The sequence below is a fragment of the Falco punctatus genome (genome assembly GCF_963210335.1).
Source record: "Falco punctatus genome assembly, chromosome: 6".
NCBI classification, from domain to species: Eukaryota; Metazoa; Chordata; class Aves; order Falconiformes; family Falconidae; genus Falco; species Falco punctatus.
Genome location: NC_137585.1, coordinates 25,625,792 through 25,638,820, shown reverse-complemented (window position 1 = coordinate 25,638,820; position 13,029 = coordinate 25,625,792). Strand labels below are relative to the sequence as shown.

The following is a 13,029-nucleotide window of genomic DNA, read 5'->3' as shown; positions in this document are numbered from 1 at the left end:
GTACTAGATCCTAATTAATTTTTAAGAAAAATAAGCTGGAATCAATTGCCTTAAAGAAAATGGAAAATTCCAGTTTACAGTATTGTAATGAGTAATGTGGAGTTGAATATTCTGTGTACAGTTCTTTCACTTAATCTGGCTATGAACTTGCTATGCTTATGAGGGTTGTTCAGTTCAAGCTACGAGATCTAGATGTCTTTGTGAGAGAACACCTTTATGTTACATAGACAAATCATTGTATTTCCCATGGTTGATAGCTGAAATGGTTACTGACTAGAGTGAAGTATGTGAAAAAAAGAATGGTCTCCAAAATTAATTTTTATTTACACCAACAGAAGAGTGTCTTCAAGGATCAAATGGAGCTGATGTTACAGAATCATGTATTTCCATTGTTCATGTCTAACCTGGGGTATCTCAGAGCTAGAGTAAGTTTACCAGTTCTTCAGTTTCAGTATTTGCCATGATCCTTACCCTTGCAGTTCAACTTCATTCTGAATGTGAATTAAAGAAATAAAGCAAATACATAGTAAAATTTCAAATAACAACCTTGTGCAGTAGTTTTTCAGCATTTTGATTTAAAAAATGATCTGTCAAAAGGAATTGATGGTATTCTGTGTCATGTTAATGTTTACATCTTCAATCAGTCTGCATAATTGCAGTGGTTGTGCCCTTCTTGTGACCATTTTTTGTTAGCAGATCTCAATAACTAGGGTGGTTGGATGGCTGTGAAGAACAGGTAGGATTTCAACAGACTAGGTAATGTCAGTTGGAGTGTAGCTTTATGAAAACCCCCTAGTGTCCATATCAGTCACAAACAAAGTTAATTTTCTTTAATTTCTGTTCTTAATTTTTTTTTCTCCCAGAAGGACCAAAACTGTGAATGCCAATTATGTACCTATGGGATTTATTGGAATTTGGGAAAGGAAATTAAGAATTGCTTGAGTGCAAAAACTGTGTTACTTTTACTGTATGAATACACCGTAATTAAGAAAAAATACCCACAACAGTACAAGCGAACAGAGAGATAGTTAGCATTGGTTTTGAATCAGTTAAAAAATGCTAAAAATTGCAGTGGTCCCTAACTTGCTTTTCTTTTTGTCATGCAGTCTTGTTGGGTACTTCATTCATTCAGTGCTTTGAAATTTCACAACGAGCTAAACTTGAGGAATGCAGTAGAGTTGGCAAAGAAGAGCCTGATTGATGATAAGGAAATGCCTGTCAAAGTAGAAGCAGCCATAGCTCTTCAGACATTAATAAGCAACCAAGAGCAAGGTATGCTACAGTGATTCATCAGTTGTATACACTGATTATTTTAAATTTTTTTTTAGAGATTAGGAGGTTGGTGAAGATTTATGTAAACATTTCTACTGTTTAAAGACATAGATTTCAGAACATTTCATCATGTTTAGACAGTTTCACTTGCTCATTAGTTACTGTATGCATCCCAGAATTCTGATTTGAAGTTTTTACAGCAGTTCTCTGCACAAAAGAAGTTAGAATCAACATATTGCTTTCATGAAGCGAATAGCACCTGCCTTTGTTTTTCTTTAGTGAAGTGAAATAGCATGTATTTTTAAGAACAAATGCTGCCTGTGTATGAGGGCATGTATTCCCCCAAAACAGTGGATCTTTGTTGTAGATGATGTTTCAGCACTGAATGTGGTAAATGTACAATTTATTTACTTTGTTAGTCTGCTAGTTATAGGCTGTAAAAGTGCCTTGGGTAGGTTTTTTGGCCTTTTTTTTTTTTTTTTAAGTGAATTAAACTTTAAAAAATTACTTTGATCAAGAGTACTCAGTTACTCAGTAGTTTTGAGATACTGTATATTTGTGTTTATGGATAGTTGATTTCACCTAGTTTCAATTGTTTTATTTTAGCCAAGGAATATGTGAAGCCTTATGTAAGGCCAGTTATGCAAGAGCTCTTGCACATTGTTAGAGAGACGGAAAATGATGATCTTACTAATGTAATCCAGAAGATGATCTGTGAGTACAGTCAGGAAGTAGCTACTATCGCCATTGACATGACTCAACACCTGGTAAGAGACAATAGTAAAATAACAGTCCAGTCAGAAGCACATGTCTAGTTTGGTAAACATTTAATGAACTTTGTTTGAAGTGCACACTGTTTAAAGTAATCTTTATGAAGGTCCACCTATAATATTTGCAATACTTTTTGGTTTTGTATGAAACATCTTTAAAACGTGAATTTTTCAAAGATACTGAATTTTGTCACTGGCTTTAATGAGCCAAGTTCTAACTATCTCACATTTCAAATTACTTAGCATCGCCAGAGTTCTCAAAAAAAGAGGTGTTTTTAATTTTCTATAGTCCCCTTTCAAAGGTAAGGAGCATATTTGTCAATGCTGACAGCTCTTACAGATAAGGCATTGCTGCTGTTGCATTAGCTATCTTGGTTTTCCATGACAAATTAGAAATGTGAGTTTGCTCTTGAATGTCAAGTTGGTTGTGTTTTTTTCATAGGCTGAAATATTTGGTAAAGTACTCCAGAGTGAGGAATATGAGGAAGTAGAGGACAAAACAGTTATGGCCATGGGCATCTTGCACACAATTGACACTATCCTGACAGTTGTGGAAGATCACAAGGAGGTGAGATTTTCTTTTATACCTCTTTTCCTCTGCTGTTCACTCGTGCCTTTCGTTCATGACAACAAGCACTTCTATGTATGTTGCATCACTTGAGTTGACATGAATGTGCATTTACTATAGCAGAATGGTGAATAGCAGAAGCAAGTGATCTCTGACAAATCTGAATTTAAAGCCCAGTTCACTTTTGTGATTTCTTAATTGTTTACCTCTCAACTTCAAGGGGAATTTATAGTCTGAGGGTAAAATCCTTAGCCCTTATTCTGGTGAACATTTCATTGGATAACGGTATTACAGACTGTTACAATAGTTTTTAGGGAGAAATAATTTGCGTAAGGCTCATTTTTTACAGTGGTGACTCATATTTTGATGTTTACCCAGCAATTTCTTGGATAGAAGTCCTAGGAATTGGTCTCCCGGTTGTGGTGCAATTTAAGTCTACATTTCACGTGCAAGGAAGAGATTCTTTCTGCCCATACCACTTGGGCTGACTGAAGTAGGAAGGAGTTCAGTGACTGACCAGAGAGGCAAAGTCAGTCAGTAACTTTAAGCTCAGTTGCCATAAAAGTGTTTTGTCCTAGATTGTTTTGCCTCTTTGTTTTACAATGAGAATGTTTCATTGCAAGTGTGAAATCGTTTTGTGAAGCTTATAATTTAAAAAAATACATTAATTAAAATACTAATTATTTTCTTGTAAGACCATTGTGTTCCTTTGGATTTCAAAACATCATTCATTCCTTTACAAGAACCCCTTGCAGCTTTTGAAAGCTAAAGTGAAATCTGGTAGTTCAGCTGAGCACCAGTAATGGTAGTTCGAAGTGGATCTTCAGGTTTTAGCCTATCCTTTGGGATTGGGTTTTTTTTGGTGTAAATTTAGCAGCTTTTTTCTGTTGTGTGAAGCACAAACTAAAATACTGTGTGGAGTGCTCTTCATCTCAGAATCTTAGATCATTTTAGAAGTGGTATAAATGATACAGAAGGGAAATATGAGGCTGAAAACTCCTTAGAAATTCCTTCCCTTTCACCATTAAGTATGGAGGGAGTTTAGGGGATCATAACTTTTGAGTCAAGTGTCTGAAGGTAAGTGGATGAATCTTGGTCCCGTATTTAATCCCTTTGCTAGAAAAACCTCAGAAGCCTGACGTCCTGTGAGATTATTTCTGTAATGAAAGACCTGTGGTAATAACATGAAATTTCTGTATTTGCTGGTTTTAGACTTAAAATGTGGCTATATAGATCTCCTTGTAATTTAATTCATAAATGTAGTCCTTCTGTCCAACGTGGCAAGGCTGAATCCTGACTTCAGTACAGTTGTATGCTCCCAGTTTCTGCATGTATTCTTCTTGCTGAGTCTACTCTGGGAAGCTCTCTGTAGACGTCTTAAGGAAAAGCATCTCTTCCTTTCTTCCTTTTAACTCTTCTACTTCAAAGATTTTGGTTTGAATACAATGTTACTTTATATCCAGACAGGGCAAGAGATAGAGTTATTGATAGGATCTGTGGAATAACCATAAAGTGAGGTATTTTTTTTTAAATTAAGAAAAATGCTTTAAGTGACATGTCTTAAAGCAATACCATGTATTGAAAAGTGCAGTACTTATATCAGTAAGACCTTATTTCATAATATTGTGACTGTTAATGCAGCATTTAAAAAGTGGTTTTTGCTTTGAAGAACTTCTCAAACTGAATTAGTCAAATACGTTGATTAAATTACTGTATTTCTGAGTTTTTAAATAAACTGCTTTATGTTTTCATTTCAGATAACTCAACAGCTCGAGAGTATTTGTCTACAGATCATTGGCCTTGTTTTGCAGAAACATGTTATAGGTATGTTTTAGAGATAATTTGTAGAAACACATGTTTTTACATTAAAAGTTCTTAAATTAATTATTGCAAACAATACTATGTTTCTGAAGAGAACTTCGTCTTTTTTTGTGTGTGCTATTTTAAAGAAAAAAAGGTGCTAATTTTAATTTATGATTTGTTTCTCCTGATGCCCTCTTGTGCATCAGTCAGGCTGGTTCCTGTGGTTTGGAGGTCAGACGCAAATGCAGAAGATGCAGTTCTGATTATAGTTCTAGCTAGCTGTGTTAAAGGACAATGTCTACAATTATATTGGTATTTTATGGACACGGTCTGCAATTAAATTACTGCTTTATCAGTACCCTGCGCTAAATAGCTACAGTTTTGTAATAAGGTCTTTAAGAAAAAACAGAGGTTGAGAAAATAAAAATATTTTTCAGTAAATTGTTTCAAAGCAATGCCTTTGATGTGCTGGTAATACATTTTTTGGGTGTGTTCCATTATAATGGAAAACTATGCATAGTTTTGTAAATATAGGCCAAAATATGGCCCATTCAAAAGAGTCTTTTCCAATTTGTATTATTTTTCTACATACTGATTTTGTTACTAATTACTGTCCTTTAGTTGTTATATAACTTGGGGGTTGGTTTCAGATTTCAAGGTATTTGCAAGCTATTTTTTTAAAGCACCTCCCTTCAAATTGTTTTTCCTTTCCAGAGTTTTATGAAGAAATTCTCTCCTTGGCCTACAGCTTGACGTGCCAGATGATTTCACCTCAAATGTGGCAGCTTTTAGGTGTTCTATATGAGGTTTTCCAGCAGGATTGCTTTGAGTACTTTGCAGGTATGATCACTTCTATTCATGTTTCCACTGTTTGGGAATTAATCTCTGAAGATGACCTTAATAAGGGTCGCTTCCATTTAGTGTCTTGCTTTGAATTGATCATGTATTTGAGTCATACCCTGACCGTCTGTTTAGCGTAGGAGTATGACAGGAGCATATTTAACTAGAAGCATGTTCAAATCTGTCAGTGTGATCAGTTGTTGTAGGAGGTCCTGAACTCAAAGAAAGTTGAAATACGCGAAGTTAATGTGAAACCACAAATTAATTAAAATGTGATCCTATTCTGTTTCCTCTTCTGAGAATGCACTCTGCATGGTGCACTTTATGAAGAATTCTGCTAGAACAGACTTTTGCAGAGTTTGAATTTGCAACCATATCCAAGAATCTGAGCTAATGAATTAATTACAGAACTACAGCCTCACTGGTTAGTACTTGCATGTATTAGTTGTAAATTTTTTCTCTTTTGCTCTCCCTGTTCCACAGATATGATGCCTCTCTTGCATAATTATGTGACCATTGACACTGATACTCTACTGTCTAACCCAAAACACTTAGAAATCATTTATGCTATGTGTAAAAAGGTAAGGCTTCTGATTCTTACTGTTGCGTTTATCACTGGTACTTAACAGTCAGATTAAGTGGAATGACCTGAATGTCCCAGGTGCTGGCCAGTCATTTCAGAACGAAATGAAATTTAGTCTCTGCTCAGTTCCGAGTACAGATAGCACCATTACACTTTTTAAGTGACATGCTTTTTAAAAAATTACATGCACAAATCTGTGTGGGAGAAAGTTGCTGTTCATCTTGACTTTCTTCTATGAACAGCTTTTTTGGTAAGTAGAGGAATTAATGAAGCCTGATTTCCTTGGGTCGCGTATCTTGTGATTGGATTCTCTAGTTGTCAGCTAAGGTGTGAATTCATTTGAAGTTCTTTCTACATGTGTAATGTTTCTCTTTTACGCTGATTCTCTCATGTGTAACAAAGTATGAGGATCCTGCTCCAGCCTTTCTCTAATTTTGGCCATTTTAGAGTGTTAGGCATCTAGCTACCTGCTTATTTTTAAGAAACTTACAGAAATTGAGAATTCTGCTGCTTTGTCAGGTTTGATTGGCACTGACCATAGAGTTGAAATGTACTGAGAAGAAGCAGTCAGTTTCAAACATATGTGCATGTACATAGAGTGATTGCATACATCTTGTTTTTAATCAGACACTGGCCTAAAGGTAGGATTTCACTTTGCCAGGCTGTTAATCTGCCAATATTTATTAGAATTGAAGTAAAAAAAATGGAAACAGAATGTGGAAAACGGCAATGATTCTTGTAAGTAACATTTCCTTTAAAAAAAGAGAAAGTGATGACATGTAAAGAATACTAACATTCATAAAGAACTATAGAAATTTCTTCTAAAATTTTAAATTAATCTTTAGCCACTTTTCTTTGTTTATGCCCTGTAGAGATGATTTTGTTATGTGTCTTAATTCCTCACAAAATAAAGCATGAATAGATGTGTATATGCTATGTAGAGGTTTTCTGATGTATGCAGGTACAGGAACACTTGCTTTCAAAGTTGTCAGTGGTTAACACTGACAAACTAAATTGTCTTTCTGGTTGGTAGGTATTAACAGGAGATGCAGGAGAAGATGCAGAGTGCCATGCAGCCAAACTCCTAGAAGTAATTGTTCTTCAATGCAAAGGACGGGGTATTGACCAGGTGATATATATTGAACAGGTTTTCTCTTTTACTGGTTTCCAGTAATATGTGTCTGATTCCTGAGGAAAGCAGTTGGAATTCGAGAGTTTGAGGGTAATGTAAAGTGTAGGAATGGAGACAGAAAGAAGTAAATGAGCTCAGGAGAGTTTGTAAGTTTGGGGTTTTTTTTTTTTTTTGGTGATTAGATATTAGTGAGCATGACTGGAAAATGAATATAGATGATAAGTATATAGTATGATGTGCAGGATTGTCTGTTTTTGCCTTCTCCTAATAGGATTTCCCTTTTGATGCAAACCACATTGTTAAACTATTGTGGCTGAGAGATTAACTATACATACCCAATTATTGAAGCTGTTTCTCCAAGCAATATGGACTAGACTCTTTTTAATATTTTGAGTTACTCAGTGCATTTGGGAATGAAGAATTTTTAGCATGGGTGGATTGTGATTGCTGGGAAAAACATATTCATAATTTTTAAGAGTTTCTTAGAAGACACTTTTAGCTAGTAGTCATTTTCCTATTAAGGGCTAAATTCTGGTCTCATTCTTTACATAATGTTCCAACCTAAATTATTTTAATATGTGTTGCCACAGTGCAATCTGTGGACTTCAGTGATAAGTTTTCAGTTAATTTCACTGAAACCAATATAACTTTACTAATGTAAATCTGAAGTCATTGAAGATAAAAACGTTCCCTGAAAGATTTTATTTTTAAAGGAAACCTGGAAGGGATTACAGTGAATTGTATGAATTTGCATTGAAATAAGTATGTGTTGGAAGGCTTAGCTGAGCTCCACAACTCTGTGAATTGAAATGATTTTTTTATTTTATGCAACTCATAAACTAAAACATTCATAATGCTTCCCAAATTGTTATAAAGAATAAACCTGTACATTGAAATAGATGTAAATGTTTATTTCATTGTGTAGAAATTGTGCATACTTGCTTTTATCTGAATAAACACACCTATTTCAAACTTCTATAAGAAATTTAACACTACTTTATGTTTATTAGGAAAAAACTTCTTTGTCATGCTGATTTAGGTAGTTTCATTTTTAATGCCTGTTAGTTTTGAAATTGTTGATTTATTTAAAGATCAGAATATCTTTGACTTCTTTTCTAAACCTTTTATACGTGCTAGAATGAATTCCGCCAAACGGCCCCAAATATTCTCCTCTGTGCTGAGAATAACATTGGCAATTTTTAGCTCAGAGAATAGCTGTTTTGGAGAAGATTTATAATCATGTGATCAGAGGCTTAAAATGCTTTTATACTAGGAAGTTAATAGAATATGTTCCTAGGTTATACCTGGACTTAACTGAAGTTAACTCTGATTAACTCAATTCTGATAAAATTATTGTAAACTTTTGTATAATCTGGCAACATACATAACGCATGTTTGTTGGGGATTTTTTTCTCTTTTCCTCTCCTTTATATTTATATGCTCAGTGTATTCCACTTTTTGTGGAGGCTGTTCTGGAGCGGTTAACTAGAGGAGTTAAAACAAGCGAGCTTCGTACCATGTGTCTTCAGGTTGCCATAGCTGCACTCTACTACAATCCTGACCTACTTCTGCACACCTTAGAGAACATCAGATTTCCACACAATCCGGAACCTATCACTGCACAGTTCATAAACCAATGGATGAATGACACAGACTGTTTTCTTGGGCAAGTATTGTGGTTTTTCTTTCAGAGGTCTATGGTTTTGATCTTTTTTTGTTCACTTCTGTTTGTGTCCGTAGTCATGTTGGTGGAAGAGTTCTCATTCCTTGATGAGTCTATATAACAGAAATCCACACCAGATCTAATGGCTGTGATGCCAGTAAAGGTGATCGTGTAACTTTTTCAGGTCTGTTCAGCTGTGTGCTGAATTTTCTGTGCTGTGAGGATACAAGGGTACATATTACAGGTCATATTTTAGGTTAATTTTAAGTTCCTTAATCACAAACTATCTGCTTCTCCAGCATGCGTTGAGGGTAGTATTCAGAGCTGACCAGCAGGATTTCAGCGAGATGTTAACCTTTTTTCTGAAATACCGTATGCGTATTTTCTCTTACATATTTTATGAAGTATTTTTAACTGCTCCATTTAAAGTTTTTAAAAAAATTATTCCGTCCAATGAATCCAACACGCTGATTTTAATGCCTGCGAGTTGTTGATGATCAACTTGCATATTTATCATTATGCCACTGACGTACTGACTGTTCAGCATACTCCTGAACTTAAACTTCATTCTGGACCTCCCTTGAACATGTGTACACTCACTAGTGTGCACTTGGGCAGGAGCTGAACATTGGTGAAGTAAATGAAGGTGGACAAAGCCTGTCATCACGTGGCTAAGCATGCACTTGATGCTGGGTGGATGTCAAGTCCAGTGCTTGACAGTTAGTGCTTGCCTCTCAGCTGAGATGTGGTGTCTGACTGTGAGATTCAAATCTACTTAAGGACCAAGCAGACAGTCAGATACAGTAAACAGCTACCTCTTACCTTACTGCTGTGAGTTACGTTCTGTCATTGCAGGCTGACATCTGACTGCAGGTGTACGGGCAGGCTTAGAATGTGTCTTTTCTGTGCATAATGTATGCCAGCAGACTAAGTGAAGCATCAGTATGGTCAGAGTCATGCCACGAATGAGCACAGACCAAGACAGGCAGCTCCTGACCCATAGATGCATACCTTATTTTAGGTTGTCGTTCTTTTCCTACTTGTTTTTTATTGGTACAGTCTTGTCTTTCCAATTTCCAACAAGTCTCTAGGGGCCTTCTTACAAGGTGGTTTCTCCCTTCCCTGGTCATCCAAGTAGCTTTCCTCCATACCGGTTCTTCAGTTAATCTTCCCTGAACAGAATTATATGCCATCTTGATATAGCTACATTATTGCCTCAGTGTTTAGAACTGAACTTAGAACGAATTTAGAACTGTGTGGTGCATTATAGCACTGCAGTACCTTTTTTGTAACTGTCATAAAATAGTGACTCCCAGTCAATCAGTGACCAACTGATATACGTGGGTTTTGCTCTCAGCATGTCCTTTGTATTATTTTTAAAGCACATACCAAATGTACACAGTAAAAATTATTTTCCTCCCTCCTGTGTCATAAGTACACATTTTAGTTGGATGAGAATGAAAGTGTAGTAGTCGGTAGAGTTGCAGCATAGACTATCTTATTTTAGGTCTGTGAACAGTTCATATTATCACGAGCATTCTGACCACTTCTACATGATACACATATTAAATGTCTACGTACATCCTGTATCTTAACATAAATACATGTGTTATCAATTAGAGGGGTTACTTGAGTTGATGACAAATAAGGCATAAAGGACCCAATGTACTTCGTTTCTTTGGAGTGCCAGTGGCTGAAAAATGGCACTTTTAAGCCTGCCTCTCCCACACCTTATGGTAATACTATTGTTAATTATTAGATTATTTTTATATCTACCTAATTTAGAAAAGAGCAAGATTTCCATGTACCATTTTTTTTTGTGACTGAAGCAAAATTCTTGAGATTCAGCTCTTTGTGCTGTCACTTTTTTCTACTGCATATCAAATGCTGAATGCATACAGAGACAGTAGGAAGGAAGATATTCCTCACAGAAGGTAAACTTGTCATTCCTTTTTTAAAAGAAATCAAAAATGAAAGAGATGGATAGCCTTAAACCGTTCATCCTGGAGCATTCAGAGAGAAACTAGTAGGATACAGATTCAGAGGACTGCAGATCTGACTAGGCTCCAAGCTGAAGTACTCCTGTGAGCTACAGCTTAGCTTTCAGTTCTTTTGTGTTGCTTTTCAAAAAGCATTAACTACTCCAACTACTGTGCAACTAAATTATCTTTCAGAGCTGAAACAAAAGTTGACAACACCTATGAAAATGAAACACTGAGATCATGATGCTAGATTCTGATCAGACTCTGCACTTGAATGGCAGCAGCAGATTAAGATGTATCTCTTTGATCTGCTGCTACCAGCAGTGCAATAAATATCTGTAATATTGCTTAAATCTAAAAGTCACTCTTTCTTCAGTGCTGTCTCCTCAGTACGTGACTTCCAGGTGTAAGGCTTTTGCTATAGTATTGCTTGTTGGGCACTGCGATGCGATGGAAGGAACTTCTTCCTCCCTTTCCCTCAGGACAGCACTGCTTCTGGAAGACCATTTATTTTAGTAAGGGTAGTAAAGGCCATCATCTGAAGAGCAGCCCGATATCCAGAGGCCTAATTGAACAGAGGAAGACAGAAATGCAAACAAATTCTGGCTTGATTGAAACCCTTTCTTGGGTCCACCCCTGCAGACTTCATGTCTTCATCAGTGAAGACAACAGTGGGAAGCCTGATTTGTACAGTCCTTTTTCTCACCAGCCGTTATTCACTGCTGCTTTGGTTTACAGTTAGATTGCTTTCCAGCAAGAGGCAGTTCTAGGCTTAAATTCAAATCAGTTGGAAGACTCACAGATCCTAGAGAAATTGGAGATCAAAGTAGATCCACCTCCAGGTGTGAAGGGCCAGGTACTGCCAGTTCTTTGTCAGCCCTGCAGGAAACCTGTGACCTACCAGTAACAGTGGCTCTTCAGGATGCTTTGTCCATGTAAATCTCACAAGTCTTAATACCGATAGATCTTGCTCTGCCAGCGGTGGGGATGTGCATGCCTGCATGCGCTCAGGCTGCTGCCAATGGTGTTTGCCAAAAGAATGCGGTATTTCTTGAGCAGCACTTGTGAACACATGAGGTGGAATCCATGGGAATAAGACATCTTGTAGGGGGAAAAGCAGTTATGGTAAGATAAGTAACTGTTTTTCCATGTTATTAAAAACACGAAAACTATTTAAAACTAATTAGAAATTTGTAATATTAAAAATGATCCAGGTAAGGAGAGCTCAGAACTCGTCATAAAAATCCGGTATGTCATTGTGGATATTACGTATCTGTGGATGTGTGCCCATAATGCCTGTGTACCACAGTATATTGTATTTATTATTTCTAAATGTTCTCTACAATAACTTCAAACTGAAAAGCCATTTGTAGAAACATTTGTTCCTTACTGCTTTCCACCTTTTCCTTGACAGCTGAAATTTGGGTGAGATTTCTGCATGACTTATGCTTACTCTCATACTAAAAAATTATTCTGTGGAAACTAGGCTGAGAGGAAAAACGAACTTGCTTAAAAACCCCCTCAGTAAGTGATTTTATTGTGTTAGAAGCTGCATAGGGGGATTTGCTTAAGAGGAGTTTAAATAGTTAGAAATCCTAGTTTTCTCGGAGTTGTATGTAAAATCCCAGTCTTATATAGGAAAACAGGGTTAGTTCCAACTTTGCAACTAGGAGGAGATAGCAAATTATTTGCAATTTGTCCAGGAACTGGGTTGAAGTAATAGAAAGCAACTTGATCCTCACATAAAGGAGCATGGTAAACCAGTAAAGGCAAGGCTTAGTGATTTCCCTTTGAAATACTTTCAGCTTTGTTTAAAATACAAAAGATGCTTAGATCTTTTTTTCCTGTATTGGAAGGAAGTGTATTAGCAAGAAAAGGTCCTGTAAATTATGAAGACCACACACAGCTTGTTAAAAATAGGCTTTCCTAGGAGCCATGCATTGCACTGCCATGTGTTGTGTGTTTAGCACTACAGGCTTGATATGCCATTGAGGGAGCAAGCAGAGTCTGTGACTGTTAGGGAGGATTGATGTGTACTGCTAAGCAGACAAGTATGGGTCTGAAAGTATAAAGCACTGAGGAAATTCGTATCCAGGGTCCCTCACGCAGACAGAAGGGTGCTGAAGTAATGAACCCTTTGACAGCAAAGGAATGGTCCTGAAAGCATTCTTTGCCATTACAAAAATACATAAATGACATAGAATTCTGTTTGCTTGTTCTGGCCTGTGGGTACTTGATACAGCTGGGGCATAGTAGAATGCTGAACTTTCAGGCAAGGCAGATGCTTATCCTGCTATTTGTCTCTGCTGGCAGGTGGAAGAAACAAGTCTCCTTCTGGCTCAGGTTTACTAAAGATGGCTTGATGCCTGGATTTCTGCTGTCCTGCTGGGGTTTCTAATAACATGCATATTCTGAA

The 13,029-nt window shown here is 36.7% G+C and overlaps 1 protein-coding gene across 4 annotated transcripts in view; it reads left to right on the top strand.

Moving 5' to 3' along the window:
- Nucleotides 1-13,029, top strand: part of IPO8 (importin 8) — a 52,152-nt gene that overhangs the window by 27,064 nt on the left and 12,059 nt on the right. For all 4 annotated transcript variants that reach the window (XM_080393550.1, XM_080393548.1, XM_080393551.1 and 1 more), the window contains exons 13-21: nt 336-425; nt 1,107-1,272; nt 1,879-2,039; nt 2,485-2,610; nt 4,368-4,434; nt 5,128-5,253; nt 5,737-5,834; nt 6,870-6,965; nt 8,414-8,634. In XM_080393550.1, coding sequence (XP_080249676.1) covers nt 336-425; nt 1,107-1,272; nt 1,879-2,039; nt 2,485-2,610; nt 4,368-4,434; nt 5,128-5,253; nt 5,737-5,834; nt 6,870-6,965; nt 8,414-8,634 — 1,151 coding nt within the window. The remainder of the gene's footprint in view (nt 1-335; nt 426-1,106; nt 1,273-1,878; nt 2,040-2,484; nt 2,611-4,367; nt 4,435-5,127; nt 5,254-5,736; nt 5,835-6,869; nt 6,966-8,413; nt 8,635-13,029) is intronic.